The sequence below is a fragment of the Ylistrum balloti genome, unplaced genomic scaffold (genome assembly GCF_031769215.1).
Source record: "Ylistrum balloti isolate Yb309-2 unplaced genomic scaffold, AGI_CSIRO_Ybal_v1 Utg370508, whole genome shotgun sequence".
In the NCBI taxonomy this organism is placed as follows: Eukaryota; Metazoa; Mollusca; class Bivalvia; order Pectinida; family Pectinidae; genus Ylistrum; species Ylistrum balloti.
In genome coordinates this window covers 1,034,878-1,053,808 of record NW_026782328.1, presented here as the reverse complement: position 1 = coordinate 1,053,808, position 18,931 = coordinate 1,034,878, and the positions used below count along the sequence as shown (strand labels likewise).

Below are 18,931 nucleotides of genomic sequence, written 5' to 3'. Positions count from 1 at the left end.
TTTATTAAATAGAAAGAAATATCTCAAAGAGCTTATGACAAAGAAAGTGGTGGGGAGAACATTCTTATTTAAATTATAAAAACTAATTGAACTGATTAAAACTAGTTTAACATCAGTTTAGATAATTGCCGCCTTTACCTTGGTTTGTCATGAGCTCATTTTGCCCTTTATAAACTTCCACCATATTTTAATTTATTTCAAAAGCTAAAAGATAGTCCTCTCTAGAATCTGTGTAACTCGGAAAAGGAAACTGCTGTACATTTATACATTCATTTGTGTTTTATTCCAAAATCTAATTCAAAGTTGTCGAAGACTTCATTCATACATTTTTCATTAAATACAAAAGCTCCCTTTTTGGTTTGATCAGTAATAACAAACAACAAATTTTAGAATGTTGACTTTATTTATTCATTTATTCAATTTCAACGTCCGCTATTACGACCGTTCAGCCTTTCAACATTTTAGCAAATTCATTTCTTAATAGATTGAACGTACACTATTACGGCCTTTCAGTCTTTCGACCTTTCAACATTTTAGCAAATTCAGTTCTTAATAGGTTGAACGTACACTATTACGGCCTTTCGGCCTTTCAACATTTTAGCAATTTCATTTACTAACAGGTAGGACGTCCGCCATTGCGGTCTTTCAACATCTTAGTAGACGAGATAGAAATGACAAACAGGTTATTCTGTAATTAGGTGAGAACTTGATTTCTAGTCCTTCCCAACGGTTTTAAACTTGATTTAAATATATCCAGAAAAAAACTGTACCAGTCTCTTACAACTCAAAAAACTCTAAAAAGTGCCTCTTACCAACTAGTCCCGAGTGTTTTGGCTGGATTTTGGAGTTATGCCCCCTTGTTCTGTTGTTGTTAATGATTTTTCTTGTCCCGTTTCTTCAACTCCATTAACTTGAGACTGTAATAAATCTTTGTCAGCTTTTAATTTGATAGACATCACCTTAACAACCGTTTCACCAGACGCCCTAAACACCCCCCCCCCTCTCTCTCTCTCTCTCTCTCTCTCTCTCTCTCTCTCTCTCTCTCTCTCTCTCTCTCTCTCTCTCTCTCTCTCTCTCTCTCTCTCTCTCTCTCTCTCTCTCTCTCTCTCTCTCTCTCTCTCTCTCTCTCTCTCTTTCTCCCTCTCTCTTTCTCTCTCTCTCTTCGTCCCATTCCCTTCTGTCTCTCGTCTTGTTCTTTATCTGCCCTAATGTTGTATGTACATGTGGATTTTTAAGTCATTTACACCTTACATTAATCACTTTTGTTGTGAGCGCGCGAGGGGTCTTACTAGTGAAAGACCTTTGTGTTACCACTGCACTACCCAACCACCACTTGATGATGATGATGATGATGATGATGATGTCTAGAAGAAGAAGAAGACGACGACAACAATTATAACGTAACACCACGGTCTAAGCCCCATGATAACACATTGGTACATTTGGATATGACAGTTTTTCTTTTTTTATTTCGAGAATGGCGTTTTCCACCCACCTCAGCATGAAAACATGACAGGATCAGTGTTTATTTACAAAAGAAACATCACAGATAGGACAACGCCTGGTCACAATGATTTCACGTTTTCTACTGTGTTAAGTCAACCTGTTCTACATTGTCATTTGCTCGAGTGCCAGGTATTTTTCAGTTGTTCCTAGACTGAAGTCACTTCAGGAAAAAAGGCCAGTAGATATGTTTCGTTTTTTACAAACACCAACAAAGAATTGAAGAGTTTTCCAAAATATCTTCTTAACTTCCGAACTTTCACTTGTTACACCTAAAAAGCAGTTATGTTAATATATGTTGGTACATAGTGAGCAGGACTGTGCAGTTGATTACGTATTAAACTTTCATTGTGCCATTTGTTGAGATAAGTGCCAAAAGAGAATAAATACATTTTTACATGCAACAGCCGATGCCGATATATTCTTATGTACACATGGCATTTATGAAAGACGCTGCTTTGAAATTCTTCTTGTTCTGTAAATGTCAAAGGTATCTATTTATCTTTATAGATTGATATTTGTATACGCCACATGCTTTTTTATTGGGCAGATTATCACATGGTACAATGAAATGATCGTCAAAAACTACGAATAAAAAAAATAGGTGAAAATGGACTTTGTACTATGCATTCGCTGTTTTGATGTTTTATCATTCATATGTATTTCCACTATAACTTTATACAACAGTTAATCTGTGTTGGATAATTTACGGAGACCTATTTATCCATCTTTTCTGCAACTCCCTCCCGACCACAAAGACGGGACAAAATAGTACAGATATATTGTCTTGAGAGGGTTTCATATAGAAAACGTTGAATGGATTCAGGCGATTGTGATCCTTCAGATAAGTCAGTGAAAGGGGAGGAAAGAAATTATGTGAGAGAACAATGGGGGAACAAAGTGGAATATGTTCTCTCAATACTAGGATATTTGGTGGGATTTGCAAATATTTGGCGATTTCCGTATGTGTGTATGAAAAACGGCGGAGGTAAGTTTTTTTCCAGAGGTTCACATTTAGTTAGCTATTGCATTCATATGGACTTAGTAATGACCTACGTTTTTCATTTCTACTCAAGTTTAAGTTAAACACTGAAGTCACCTTGTTTTTTTCCAGAGGTTCACATTTAGTTAGCTATTGCATTCATATGGACTTAGTAATGACCTACGTTTTTCATTTCTACTCAAGTTTAAGTTAAACACTGAAGTCACCTTGTTTTTTTCCAGAGGGTTCACATTTAGTTAGCTATTGCATTCATATGGACTTAGTAATGATCTACGTTTTTCATTTCTACTCAAGTTTAAGTTAAACACTGAAGTCACCTTGTTTTTTTCCAGAGGGTTCACATTTAGTTAGCTATTGCATTCATATGGACTTAGTAATGACCTACGTTTTTCATTTCTACTCAAGTTTAAGTTAAACACTGAAGTCACCTTGTTTTTTTCCAGAGGTTCACATTTAGTTAGCTATTGCATTCATATGGACTTAGTAATGACCTTCGTTTTTCATTTCTACTCAAGTTTAAGTTAAACACTGAAGTCACCTTGTTTTTTTCCAGAGGGTTCACATTTAGTTAGCTATTGCATTCATATGGACTTAGTAATGACCTACGTTTTTCATTTCTACTCAAGTTTAAGTTAAACACTGAAGTTACCTTGTTTTTTTCCAGAGGGTTCACATTTAGTTACAATGAATGCTATTGCATTCATATGGACTTAGTAATGACCTACGTTTTTCATTTCTACTCAAGTTTAAGTTAAACACTGAAGTCAGGCTTAGTCGTTTTATACAAATTGTGTATAATCTGATTGAAGACGCGACTGAGTAAATTGTTGAATTGTCACACCTTGAGAATCAATTTAATTTGATGTATTAGGGCAGAAAGACATTTAACATCATAATTGATGACACCAGTGATTTGCTGGTTCGCTGAATTTACTATCCAGCTATAAAACCTGAAGAAAATTATGTCATTCTTTAGTAAGCAATAGTGTATAGATATACACTCATAAAGTTCAACGCACACGAGAATGATGATTGATTAAATATGATATGTATTCTTTGTATATAATCTAAATCGATCATTGATAATGTGATACCTATACGTGAATTTATTTCAGGTGCATTTCTGATCCCATACCTCATTATTCTGTTATTAATGGGCACCCCTCTTTATTTCCTGGAGGCATCTCTAGGACAATTTACAGGGAAATCTTTCAAAGAAGTCTGGAGCTACTGTCCAATAATTCAGGGTAATGTTCACAAAATTGTATTTTAAAAAATTGAAAAAAAAAGAACCACATCGATATTTCGACGGTAAAACATTAAACAAACAACTTTACAAAATGTATTGTTTGCTAATCTTTTCATATGTCCTTTATATCAATTGTGCGGTATGAATATTGTGTTATTTAGTGACCCCAATACTTTTGTTGTCATGGTCACAGTTCACACTGAATGTTTGAATAGCAGTGAATGGAGAAGAAGCAGAACAACATTCGTATTGGTTTTCACTGTCTCCATTTTATAGTCCTCTTTACATTTATATTGAAACGTTGGTATGATTTTGTTCCTCTTTCTTAAAATCTCATTGTGAAGGTGAAAGATAAGATTGAAGTCAAAGGCACTTGGTCAAGCAAAACACATCGAGAAAATACTAGCATGGCAACATGATCATAATTCAAACTCAAATTCTATAAAACTACGCCAAAATTGTTACAAAAGAAAGATTCACACCGAGACTCCTGAAAAACTACAAGGAGAATAAGACCAGATGTTCCGGAAGAGAAAGCGTCTTCTGCTGCATCAACCACACCACCCATGTAAACCTTGGTCAATCCATATAAGTAATGTCACGTTCTCAAATAAGAAAAAGGTATACAACAACGAAACCAACAAACAAGCTGAAGAGCATCTATTGCATCCAGCTTCATTTCACGCAAAGAATAAGAATATTTCTCAGTGAGACATGTAAATAGCATAGGTTAGAGGTGCATGGTTATTGCTATCCTGAAATGGAAAATTCACAGTAGGGAATTGAAATCATTACGTTTGTCATACGTCTTGATGGAAAGCTGTCCAGGTTGGTTTCATTGTAGGAAAAGATCGAGATAAGCAGTCGATGTAGAAGACGTCATCAGAATATCAGAAGGTGAAATTAAACGACCTGTTTTGAAAAGCTCTTCAATAAATTCAGCCTCGTATGAAAACAAAAACAAGTCAGTTAACAAAAGGGGCGCAATTGGTTCCCTCCGGTGCGCCAATAGTCTGTTGGAAGATCTTACCACTCGACAAAGATGTTGTCAACCAGAAACTTGATCATCTTTATGATTTCGTGATTTACGAAATACACTTCAGTATAGTTCACAACTATATATTCATACCGCCGTTCACCTTTCTTGGAGAAGAAAGCTCTCATAACAAGAGAATGAAGGCGTTCCTTCAGTTGAGAATAGGGTATGATGGTGTACATGGTTGGAACATTCAAATGTTCTTATAGAAGAAATAATCTTTAGAAAAGGGTGTTGAAGATAAGTCAAAAGCTTTTTAGAGTTTTTTGAAAATCCACATACTGTCAATTCCACTTCTTGAGTAAACAGTATCACAATAAGACTGTAACCCAGATTTGATAGTACTTAGAATGGTGGTTAGTAGTTTGGACATAGGCTTGGTTAAATAGTGAGACGAGCCAGCTATAAAATGTTGTTTGTATGTATCTTGTTTAGGGATCCAGTATGAACGGGGAAGGTCCGCATCCTTATCATTGATATGCGATCTAAAAGACTGTTATACCGAAGCATGATTAGCTAGTATTTCGTCTTTAAAAATATTGCATGTATTAATGTATAGGTGGGGTCTCCTTCCTTATAAAGGAAGCTCAGTTCGAATACAGGAATTGTAATAATGTTTGCAGACAAGGATCAAGTTATTGGAAGCCTTATCTGCAAGCAGAATAAGATACCAGTTGATTTTCTATCAGTAGTGTATGACTTCCTCTATTTGAAGAGCTACCATACCTAATCATAGAAATAAATCACCTATTCATAGATTAATATAAAACTTTTTGTAAATGATATCATGAGTATTTTCAATAAACGATTTTGAAAATAAATACCCAGTACGTGGATTGGCCACATCGTGAAAAGTTTAAACTTTGATATCATATTTACTTAAACGTTAACAACAGTTTAACAGTTTTTCAACAATCATCACCTTAATCTATACTTTGATCTCTTCTGTTTTCTTTCATACCAAGGAATGGCTTTATGCTATCAGATCTTGTTGATACCCTCCACGTGCTATTTCGTCATGCTGTTGACATGGACAGTATATTATTTCTACACATCTTTCCACTCGCCGCTTCCATGGAGCACATGTGGCAACGAATGGAACACGCAGTATTGTTTCAGTGGTCTAGAAGACAATATGGAAGGGCTGGCGACGACGAACACGACTGATTTACTCAATAGGACGTCTGTTATGAATATGAGCAACATGATTTTCCCTTTAAATGAGTCGTATGCATTGAAGCGTTATAGTGCAGAAGAAGAATTCTGGCAGTTAGTACAATTACGTCTGATGTTTTGAAAACCTAATATTAAATCATATATGAAATCATTTTCGGAAGATGTATGATAGTAACATGTTTATTTAACAACATCAAACAATGTATTACAATTATTTCCAACGGTTGGATTCTGAGAGACGTAACCCAGTTTTCCCTATATTAGTATTGTAGCTAATGATATTAATTACATATATAAGTCTGTGTCTAAGACTTTTTTTTCTTGTAACGTAATATTTTAACGGTAAATCAGTTTAAGTGGATGCTGAGAATATTGTTAGTTGTAGATCTGTATAACGGTTGCTATGATGCAGTTTTGCTTGTATTACATCCATCGTTTATAAGCGGTATTATTTGAGGTGAGTAGGAGTTGATTGCATGTGATTTTGGAAGTTCGATGTGTTCGTGTAAACTTCCATGTGTAGGATTGAAGCCAGTTTATAGTGGTATCACTCTGAACGATACTAAGGAAGGATATCTCACCAGGTCACATTATACTGACAATCCCATCGGTCCTTACTTTATCAAGCAATAAGTAGTAACTAACAATTTTAAAGGGTTTTGGTCATGATGTTTTCATAATGTAATTACTGCAGTATCCCGCCCCTCTCAGCACACAGACAAACGTGAAAGCTGATCCTGTCCCTCTCAGCACACAGACGAACGCGAAAGCTAATCCCGTGCCTCTCAGCACACAGGCAAACGCGATAGGTGATCCCGTCCCTCACAGCACACAGGCGAACGCGAAAGCTGATCTCGTCCCTCTCAGCACACAGACGAACGCGAAAGCTGGTACCGCCCCTCTCGGCACACAGACGAACGCGAAAGCTGGTACCGCCCCTCTCGGCACACAGACGAACGCGAAAGCTGGTACCGCCCTATGTAGTTCAATCTGATGAGTATGCATACTTTGTTGGCGGACGAGGTCACGAGACGTATGACTTCAAAGTGTTACTTCGGCGTGTGTTAGATTTTATATATCTAATAAAACACACATTAAAACGCATTTTGTTTACATAATGATGTCTGACAGCTGAAAACTTTAATTTATTTTGATATCATTGCACGACACGGCTTTATGCAGTTACGTCAATGTCTGGGATATTACATAACCACATACCTACAAAAGTTAAGTGTTATGTTAATTTCATGATGTGTAATTTGGTGATAGCAAATGTATTTAAAATGACACAGTTATTTGTTACATAAGGAAAATTTGTACCCTACCTTTTTATCTAAAAATAACTGCCAGACACGACGGCGAAATTAGATGTATATCATAGCTTTCGGTACTGTTGAGTCTTCATGTATGTAAATGACTACAGGTGTTAAACGGTTGTTCGTATCTTTTATAAACCTGTTTACAAAATCAACCAAACAGAACGCTGTTTGACATGTACAACAGCTCACCTCATAAAGTACATCTACAGCCAATATTGGTACAAATATATACATTTATATATTTACACCAACCATTTCACCTTACCCAGCTATAAATTATATGTTTACAATTATGTTACGTATTCAGGAAATTGTATGTACACTTAGATATCAAAATCCAGATATATGACTGCTTATAGTATCGTAACACATTCGTATCACCAATTGTAGCGGGTGTATTTTGTATCATACAAGACAAAACCGCTGGGTTCTTTTCAAAACTTTAATCATTGATCGATGTAAAATAGACACTCTGAAATATACAATATAACGTAATCAAACACTCTCAAATTCACAAATCTCTCGTTACATAATCATTACTCAACAATTCATGCTTCTTTTATAGACTTGTTACATTTCACATAGTCAAACTATGTCATTACTTTTACACTTGAATAAAAGAGAAGATTCAATAAAATACTTCTGATAATTAAAACATGACCATTCTAATTAGAGTAAAATAACACTTACAACACGTATAGTGCGCTAATGTACAATGTCACAGTCACACCACAACACAATATCACCACATCGTCGTTACAAGTTACGGCGCAACTACAACCAATGAATAACCTGATATTACAATTTATGTAATATCTTAAGAAACACATCACGCTTATAAATCCATCAATTACATGATTTATGGATAATACAATACATACGTGTTCACACCTAATACTGTTCTGAACGTTCAGTTATATATAGAAATATTACTGCTGCAATTACATTCTTCATAAATACAAGCACTCGACGTGAAGAATATAAAAGAAATACTAAATAAAAACAACTAGAAAGAAATAAAGCTAGAGGAGCCTTACCGGAAAGATGAAATCTGAAGACCCAAGACATTTGAACGGCCGTCACAGAAGACAGCGGAGATTCAAATGTACCCGATAAAAGAACGAGACAAAAGACATATACACAGATGAAACTTTGGACCAATAAAACAACACCGACCAAGTCCATCACATGCCACGTGTCCAGTTAGACAGTGAACAGTACTCACGTACACAAGTACATACATACACACTACACAAAGAGACGCGCTCGCCAATACGTATAAACGAGCGCAGGTAAAACGTGACACTAACGATGTGTCCGCGAAAACATAATAATACACATGTATATAACCAGTACATTATATATATATATACTACAATACAAAATATAGCTACTAACTACAGCAAACATTGCCAATATGAAATATCACATAAATATGACATAACATGAATGTTACAAGTTATACAATATATGACAGACAAAATATGACCCTATTACACAATCAAGGCACGTGTCAATTCCCTTTATTTCCTCCAAGATTAAACATCACATAAATAAATAAATACAATCAAAACACAATCGCCATTCAAACAAGAGTCGTATAAATGTACAGAGCAAATATACAGACAAAAACACATCAAGTAAATAATCATACTGGTATAGTTCTTGCGTTCAAACAGTTGATACAGGAATCTTTACTACTCTGGAAATATTCCAAATCTTTTTTATATTTTATATAGCTTAAAGTACCCTCCAACTAATCGTTGATTAAGTAAAAGTCTGACAAATTGTGGAACTACGCCATGAAATTTAATAACTGAATGATACCTTAATTCATCCCAATATCAATATTTTCACAGTGACAAATTATATGTGTTATAGAATCATTGTATAACATACCAATGTAGAGACGCAATTCCTCATGGTTCAACATGAGAGAGCTTACACATACAATGAGTACTTTCTGAAATACATATAATATAGGGTATATATCCCTGTTGTTTTCCGATGTTCATATCAAGCATATATAATCTAATGATAAGCATTCTTTGTACTAACATTTCATGATCCATATTACAAATTCGTCCTATAAATAATGATTTCTTGATGTTGATAAAGGATTTAGTGCTAGTCTATCCAAGCAAAGAGACACACATGTCAGTTCAAGTTCTTTTTTAGAAAGAAACAAAAAGATCACATCCAAATAAAGCAGATAGATAAGCTTTGATTTAGATTAATTCAGTAACTGTTACAGGGTTGAGGGCACTAAAGTGAGCACCAGACCTAAGTAGAAACGTAATACCGGTTTTTTATTTACAACATGCTCTTGTAGTTCCTTCCAGTGAGTTTCTTTTACCCTTCAATAACATTCCCACATGTTTTGTTTTATCAAACACTGATAAAAAACATTTATAAAGGTAGATATTTTGCACGTGATGTAAAGTGCGTTTATCACAAAACAGTACAATTTTACTTTTAGTGGATGAAAACGTAAACTTCCGGCTGTAGTTTTCACATACAGGACCATTTTTGTAAATGTTTAAAATTTGTACTAACGAGAAACATATTGTCCTCATGAGTTAGCATATCTGCTTTTAAATCAATAATCACTGCTCTTTAATCTCACGCCTTAATTTCATTCAGTAATTCGTTTATGAAAATCAAGTACATTTTAGTGGACAGCGATCCGATATTACTTAACATAACTGGCAGTAACAATAACGTAACGCCTCTGTGGCTGTTGGGATCATCTTTTGCTTTCCCCTGCCCATGATACGATGTGATGACTATTCCTTTTTCCAGTGCTTTGAAACCCGGATATATGACTGCTAATAGTATCGTAACATATCCGTATTACCAATCAAGGCACGCAATAAGTATTCGTATTAAAAAGTAGAGGAAATTCAACTTCTTCAAATTCTTCAATTAATTAATAGTTTACATGTTTTTACTACTAAATTGTTATTGGAAACCATATTTATATCAGTCCCGGATATCTGCATAATTCTTCTTATACCTTTGACACATCCATTAAAGTGTATGCTACAGTAATTCGGCATGACGCTAGCATTGGACAGGCGACCTATTGTGTAAACGCATTTTCAAACTGTGTCCTTATTTACCTTATTTAATCAACAGGTAAGGATTGTACAGACACATTTAGAATTTAGAATTTTAGAATTAGATTCAGTGTAAAGCTTGAGTCGAACTGCACTATATAGCTTTGTCTTCCTTCTAGGATGTTATAGGGATTGAAAGTATTGAAATCTACGACTTGGGAAAACCTCGTTCAATGCAGCTATCCCGTAATTAGATAAGATTATTGAAATTTACCGAAATTGGAATTTTCGAATATTGTATAATCAAGCTAACGTAAGGCTTAATGTTGTTGTTGTTATTTTAGCAACCATGTGCTAAGCATTTCCGCTGGACTGGATGATATTGGTTCACTGCAGGGAAGTTTGGTCCTGTGCCTGGCATTGACATGGTTTTTAATTTACCTCTGTGTTATCAAGGGAATCAGGACCTCAGGAAAGGTAATATAACGCTTTATGCTTTTCACGTTAATTCAAGGATGCAGGTTGATGAATATCTTGTTTCCTTGACCACTCGGAACCTCTTGACATATTTTTGTACTAAATCCGGTCCCCGTATAAGCCTTCCGTTGTTCGTATTTTGTACTTGTTCCATTTATTTATCCGTTTGAATTACTGTTTTGTTAATGATTCGAAAATTTCTTTGTTGTTTTTGCAACCTGTAAAGAACTGCACTACCATAAAAATCAAGTATGATAATAATTTTTCCAATTAAGCAAAAAAGATTAGGAAGGCTAATTTCTCCTAGCAAAAAATCATTCATCAAGTCAACTTTCAGAGCAGAAATAATATTCCATTTTAAGGATACAGATTAAATGATATATATATTTTACGTGGATATGTTATGTTATTTATCAGGTGGTTTATTTGACCGCTACACTTCCCTACCTTCTTTTGACCGTTCTGCTCATCAACAATCTCACACTGCCGGGTTCGTTGGATGGAGTAGTCTTTTTCATAAAACCAAATTTTAACTCGTTGGGAAATATCCAGGTAAGCCATTGATGGAGTTTTAAAGTAATTAAAAATCTCTTATGAAACTCTTTGACTTTTTTTAGTTTAAGATTATTTTCTTACCTACACAGGTAACGGCAATGAGTGTAAGTAATTTTTCAACTGAGATGGCCAATATGATTTTTTAAATGTGTATCTGGTTTACATTTATTTTTTAATTGTATCTGCTAATTAAAAATATATAATTATCAAAAAATGTGAAAAAAATGCTTATATCCGTCTAGGTTTGGTTACAGGCAGCTATACAGGTGTTCTATTCCCTGGCGATTGGATGGGGAGGAACAATCATAACACTATCAAGTTACAATTCCTTCAACAACAACTGTCTCAGGTAAAAAGATAGATTCTGAATGGAGATTCTGTTGACATGTTGTTATTCTTGTCAAAGTATGCTTTCCGTGTGTTTCATCATGTAAAGAAACTAAATCTAAACTTTTAACATATCGTATTTTGTTTTATGAATGAATTAACGGAAAGTAAATCATTTGATCAAGATATGCCATAAAAATACCATGAAGACAGTTCTCTCTAAATATCCTAAATTTGAAACAACGTTATATCGCAACTACTAAATCATTTTTTTCACGCTTAGGCATTGCAATTGTTTAACTCTCAGAGATTCTATTCTCCTGTCGATTGCCGGTGAGGGTTCCAGTGTATTCGGTGGATTTGTAATATTTTCTGCTCTTGGATTCATGGCACATAAGGCAAATGTCCCTGTTGGTGAGGTTGTCAAGTCCGGTATGTCAGCAAATGCATTAATAATACCTATTTTAGAAACACACTGTGTATGTTCATCACGAGTCGTCCAGGTGTTTTATGGACGAAATCCTATTTTTCATTTCATATATAATCTTATGAAACGACGAGTCCTAAGAATATTTCATCAATTCAGGAGTTTTGTTGCTATTATTTACCGGGTTTAAGGAAGCATGCTTGTACTTTGAAAAAAAATCATATTTATAACTAATAATTTGGTAAACCTGTATTGGTTTTTCATATGGTAAAAATACAACCAATTCCTACATTTTAACGTTGTTTTATTCCACGGCAGACGATTTTTATCTTCAAAATTGATCTATGGTTCGCTTTACAAATCGAATGTTAGAAACAATATATTTCTTTACGCTTGAAAAAAGTGATCATTCTAATATTTCATAGGTCCAGGTTTAGGTTTCATGGCCTACCCTATGGCAGTGGCACAGATGCCCCTTCCCAACCTCTGGGCAGTTCTGTTCTTTCTCGCCATGATGACATTGGGGGTTGACAGTATGGTATGATCAAGATATCAGAAAACTTCATCAAAGGAGTAACATTTCTTTAATCCTAGAAAACGATGACATTTTGTAGAGTGTAAATCTACTAATATGAAAGAGTTTTAATTGAAAAGTTGTTGATTTCATTACCTTTTGCTCGGTATTGTACATTTTGCACCAATTTGTGAAATCCTTTTAATCTTTCTACAGCGATAATAGAGTTCATGTAAAAAAAAAATAATGCTAAAATAAGTTATTCATGTAAGGATATTGAAATATATCTTATTTTCTGCGGTTAGAAAATACAGTATCTTGAATGCATCTTGTCATGGCGAGCTCTACTAATATGAAAAAGTCTTAATTGAAAAGTTGTTAATTTCATAAAACAATGCACGGTATTGTATATTTTGTACCAATTTGTGAAATCTTTTGAATCTTCCTAAAGCGATCTATATCATGAATGCATCTTGTCATAGCGAGCACATGATCAATTAAAATGTATGTCGTACGTTTACTTCGTTGCTTATTAATTCGTTTATTTGTAGTTTACGCTTGCTGAAGTAATATATGCGTATTTTGAGAGTTGTTTCAAGATTTTGAAGGAAAGACAAATCATTTCAAGGGCATGTTTTTCATGCCTTGGCTTTTTGCTCGGATTACCGTTTTGCACGGAGGTAAATAAAGGTCTTCCATATGATCTCGACTTAAATGTGACTGTTGATGAGCATTAATAGTATATTGAATGCACTTCCAGTATTGATATCTCAGATTCAAAATACCTTAAATGATGTCATTAGAATAATATTGTGTCGATTGCAGGTGTTAGGTCTGACAAATGTATGAAACAGATATTAGACGGCTTTATCATGCAATCACTTATAGAGATACAGTTTATGAAATTTATATTTCAGGGTGGAATATACATATTCCAGCTATTAGACTGGTATTGTGCTGCCTTTGCTCCGCTTTTCTGTACCATGGTTGAATGCCTATCAATATCCTGGGTGTATGGTATGTCTAGCTAATATCCGTTTTAAATGTTTTTTTTTAATATTTGTTGAATTCGTGACATCTCGTTCAATTGATTTGTATCATACACTCGTAAAGTCTCGTGTGAAATTAGAAAATCGGTTTAAGAACAAGTTGTTTCATTAAAACTAACGCTTAATCCTTATTCATATTTTTTATTTTCTGTATATCTTTCATGTTTGCTATCAATATTGTTTGAAAAGTTGAAACTTTAAAATCACATTCTGATTCGATGTTGCGTGCATGATACAGGGATCTAAGCTTAAATGTTTCCTTTGGTGAATTTCATAATATATATTCGTCGCAATAAACTTAATAAGTTTTGTTTTGCTACAATAAATATGTATACAAAACCATAATTAACTATCTAACTAGCCAAAAAAAGGACGTAAATAAATAGAATATATAATCTATATCAAAGCACGACTTTCGACACAGATAAGTAAGAAAGCTTCTTCGAAATCAGGAATACTGCAGTGCATAAATGTTATATATTCAAATGTAATCAATAATAGTTTAACATATTCTTGAAGGTCTTGGTGATCTTGACATTTCTCTTTTCTGTAACCAGGTGCCGAGCGATTTTCGAGGGACGTCGAAATGATGATCGGGAGGAGAATACCTGCGTATATCAGGCTATTTTGGTGTTTTCTTGCCCCGATTATCTTGCTAGTAAGTCACATACATATTTTGATCAGTTTAAATTTTAAAAATAGCATGTAAGTCAATCCCACAGACGCAATGATGATTTTGAATACAACTTTTTTGTTTTCCTGTTGGTTCTGCTGCTGTAGATTTTGTTCTCATTTGGGAATGTGTCATTACTTACTTGGATTTATCAACATTTACATCGCGGGGCTGATTGATAAAGTAGAAGACACTAACATTTCCAGTATTTAACTCTGTCGGTCTTATTTTCCCCTAGCTTTATTTAATTTGATTTTGTGTTATGATTCCGTTCAAATGTAGATAACTCCTTGTCGTTTTCGCTTTTAAGTCAATTACTTACATAATTTATTGTTTTATATCTTAATTCCAGGATACTTTTTTTAATCAACTCCTTTTCTTTGAAATTATTTTGCGAAATGATTCAGTTGACCTGTTTAGATATATCTATGCAAGTTACGTTTGTCAGTTTTTGTTATTGTATTGTGATTTGTATGCAGATGTTGATGGCGACAAGTTTGTTGGCATACGTGCCGCCTATATACGGGGACTACGTATACCCGAGATGGGCCGCGCAGCTCGGATGGGTGTACGCCATTTTTCCCATAGTGCCAATCTTTACTGTAGGATTGAAAGTCGTGTACAAATCAACAGGGGAAACGGTGTGGCAGGTAGACTTATGTTTGTACTGAAAATTATTTTTATCAAAAAATAGCATCTTAATTTGATATCTAAAATATTTTGATAGAACGAAGGATATATTATGAAATGAAGATTTGTATCGCGTGATTTGAAATAGTCCTTTATACTTGTCTATACGATATAAAGCGTTTTCTCCTTGTCCGTTGTTTCGTGCGTCTGACAGACAGTTACCATATAATATCTCCGCCTGACCTTCAGACTTAGTAAATATGTATATTACAAGATGTCATGTGGGCGCGAGCCAAAATTAAGGCATTTTGACATTTTTTCCCTCGTTGGATCTTTTTTCTGTCATGGAAAAATTTCAGGAGTATATTTCAACAATGTTATTTACTGAATTATATCAAAATTTTGTAATGAATACAGCAAATGAGGAAGTTGTGAAGTAAAATGTAACTATTATGATGTTATTTGACCTTGTATATTATGTATATATATAATATTTAGGTATACGTATACACAATCACTTGGCCATGTGCCTACCTTTGACGCCAGGTACATGTTGAGTTCGATTCATGTTCAGACTGTTGTTTCAGGTATAGATATCAGACTAAAAATATCTTATTAAACTAGAGAAAAAATTTTCGAAAATTACGTATGCAATTATAAGCTAAAGGCGTCGATCTAAAACCAATATTGTTATTGTGGCTTGTATTGATCATTTTGATTACTGACAGAAGTAGGGACCTATTTTATGCTGATATAGAACCCCTAATGCGATACAACATGTACTTTGAGTTTTCTGAACTGAACCTTGAGCTATAAGATATCAGTCAAACACTAGTAGCCATTCTGCTACTTTATAATTTGTATACTCGAAATCTGTAGTTAAACACGATATTATCATACATTTTAAATGTATTTTACAGAAGTTACAACAGTCAGTAAAACCTACATCAGATTGGCGCCCAGCAGTGGACAAAGGCGATTATCTGTATCTTACTTGGGAAACTAGCGGTACCGTCACACACAGAATTCTATCAAACCTCGGATTTAGAAAGAGGAATATTGTTGTTTGAACTGAAGTTAACCTTGAGCCAATCAAACTAATTACTAACTGAAATGATATCGTAAATGTATAACAATTTTACAAACAAACCAATCAATTAATTTTCAATTGCTCCGTGCTCCGTGTAATTACTACTGGTTTTAACTATATGGTTGAACGAGAACCAATACAAATAATTCCTTGTCTATATTGTTTGTCTTATTTACTTCCTCTCTAATTGTAGCAACAAATGTGTTCAACAGGTTATGATATAAAATGTACTTAACTCTTTATGTATAAACTCAAATACACAACATCAAAGCCAACGGAGTTAGTTCAGAATCCTTGATCACATACGTCGACAACTAATCAAAATGATTGGATGTGGATCACGTGTTTAGCAAATTTTCAGATCTAATCATTGAATGACTGAAATGTACATAAAAAGGACCGACCGAGAGTACTTATGTTGAGAGTGTTTGTCATAAATTCTTATGAATGGTTTTGTTTTAAATTAGTAGGCGAGATAAATATTATGCCTCATCACCAATAAACATGTATTTTTATAGCTATACAGTACACATTAATAATGTCAAGTTATTCAGTAGCATGTTGTTAATTCAACCGAATTTTGATATGTTGAACGAATCGTTAGAATTAAAACAAAGACACAATTATTTCTTCAAATAATCAAACTACATCACACAGCAACTGTTTCTAGGACTCATTAGTAATGCTCAAAATTGTTGAATCCTAAGAGACGACTGTAGAAAAAAATGAAGTAAGCTTATACACTTGTGGCGTAAAGTTTGGGACAGAAAGTATTTATAAGTATACAGGCATTCTAAAAAGTCAAGGTATTTTCTTCTGAGAATGTGAAGTGATCACGCACTCTGTCCAACCGACAACCAAATAAAAGGTGTGATATAGACGTATTACAATGTAGCATATACATACATATATATAATAATGCACATGAAACATATCGTAAACTAAACTATAGTAAAATCGTATCGACTTTTTGTATCGAGTAGAGTTACAGAAAGGTAGTGAACGGAGGAATCAGACCGTGTTCACATCATTATATGAATCTTATGATGTGAATCGTGTTCTGTCTGTATTTCAAACAAATCTTAGCACGAAGAAACGTGTGGATTTGTAAAGGACTTATTGCATTCGAAGCTGCGGCTGAAAGGTTTGTTCTGTTTTAATCTTTTTCTTTTGCATCTAGTATCTGTTTATTCAAAGCTGAGAGTTCTTGCAAAAACCGTAATATGTTGACACTTAAGGTCTAAATAAGTACGATAAACATGCTTGCAGGGTCAAACCGCAATGTATGGTACAGATATGTTATATTTATTGCAAAATTTTAATTTTCCACGGAGAAACAAACTTTTATATATATCTTATTTGCTTTGGTATACAATAGTGTTTATTTTTTGGCTGAAATATACAAAATGTGGAGAATCAATTGTATGCCACTACTAATATGAAAGAATAACGTTATACTCCACCAAAATCGGTATGAATTAACCATCTCATATATCAATACCACTGTAAATTGACTTAATGGTTAACATCCTACCTAAAGACCACTATCTAGCGAAGCTCACAATGGGTGAAAAAGTGAGTTAATGTATATCTCCCAATCTCTGCCTATATTCAGGCAACACAGCGGAAGAGGATGGCTTAAATCTCCGCATCTTAAAAGGCTTGGTTTTGTCTGTCCGATGTGTAGAATAGAGTCGTGGTCGACTGAGTTCATTTAACTGGAGTCAACATGTTGACCGATGGCAATATTTTGAGAAGGGCTGATTTAATCGAAAACATGGCTGTATATACTCGGACAAAAATTATGAAGACAAGCGTTGAATGTATTGATATTGCTCATTCAGAAAAAAATTGCTCTGTAACACTGAATTATAGGTGATAAGATATCATACAAGTAATTTTCAATCTTACCATTACCATCTCATATGCATAATGAAGTCATATATAGACACACATAAGAATGTATGTATGTATGTAAGGCGCAGTAATCAATGGAAACGCCAGCAGCATATAATCTATGAAAACACAGAACGATTAGTTTTTCATCATTCCAAAGATCTTCGCCGTTGTAATGGTCTCCTTATATCACTCTAAGTTATATCGATTTTAACCAATATTAAAACAATAACATATTTCAGCTAAAATTGCTATATCGTTTCATCTGATAGAAAAAAACCCGTTGATCTAGCGTATTACTTGTATGTTTTCTATTGAGAATTATTTAGATTAGGTATGATTTTATTGTAGGGTTTAACCATGAGCTTTCTCGAGATCTGATGGGTCAAAAGGTTAAAAAGAAAACTGATATCAAATCATTAATTTTGTTTTACTTTCATAACATTTTCAAAACGTCTTTCGATAAAAATATTTTATATAACCGTCACATTCCTCCACGATGATTCATCATCTGGCCATGCTTACATAACATCTCTGTTACTCGGTACAGTCCACCTTTCAGCCTTAGACGGGAAAAATGGATTCCAACAAAACGTTGCAAAAGTCAGCATCGGAGGAGAGAATAAATCCCACCAAGGATCAATGGGGAAGTAAGATAGAATATATTCTAGCAATGCTAGGATTTCTGGTGGGATTCGGAAATATGTGGCGATTTCCGTATGTGTGTATGAAAAATGGCGGAGGTACATGTTTTCTTTTTTGATCTATTTTTCTTTTCATATATTGTTTCTTTTTAATTTCATTCATTTGAAAACGTGGCTGAGAGAATGGTTTGGATTTTGTATCATATTTCATGCACAGGCACTCGAGGCCAGGATATTATTTTTTAAACATTGATTTTTGTTTTAGCACTCATGACTGACGTTATTTAAACGAAATATCAGCAGA

General features: G+C 34.2%; 1 protein-coding gene across 1 annotated transcript; it reads left to right on the top strand.

Annotated features, from left to right (window-relative positions):
* The first annotated feature begins 2,319 nt into the window (after positions 1 to 2,319).
* LOC132555609 (sodium- and chloride-dependent glycine transporter 1-like) lies at positions 2,320 to 16,067 on the top strand. Its single transcript, XM_060219958.1, has 13 exons — positions 2,320 to 2,491; positions 3,622 to 3,753; positions 5,757 to 6,060; positions 10,690 to 10,822; positions 11,240 to 11,374; positions 11,620 to 11,726; positions 12,012 to 12,136; positions 12,557 to 12,669; positions 13,197 to 13,325; positions 13,563 to 13,662; positions 14,252 to 14,352; positions 14,847 to 15,017; positions 15,918 to 16,067. Exons 1-13 carry the CDS (start codon positions 2,320 to 2,322, stop codon positions 16,065 to 16,067), a joined length of 1,872 nt encoding a protein of 623 aa, XP_060075941.1.
* Positions 16,068 to 18,931: the final 2,864 nt, after the last annotated feature.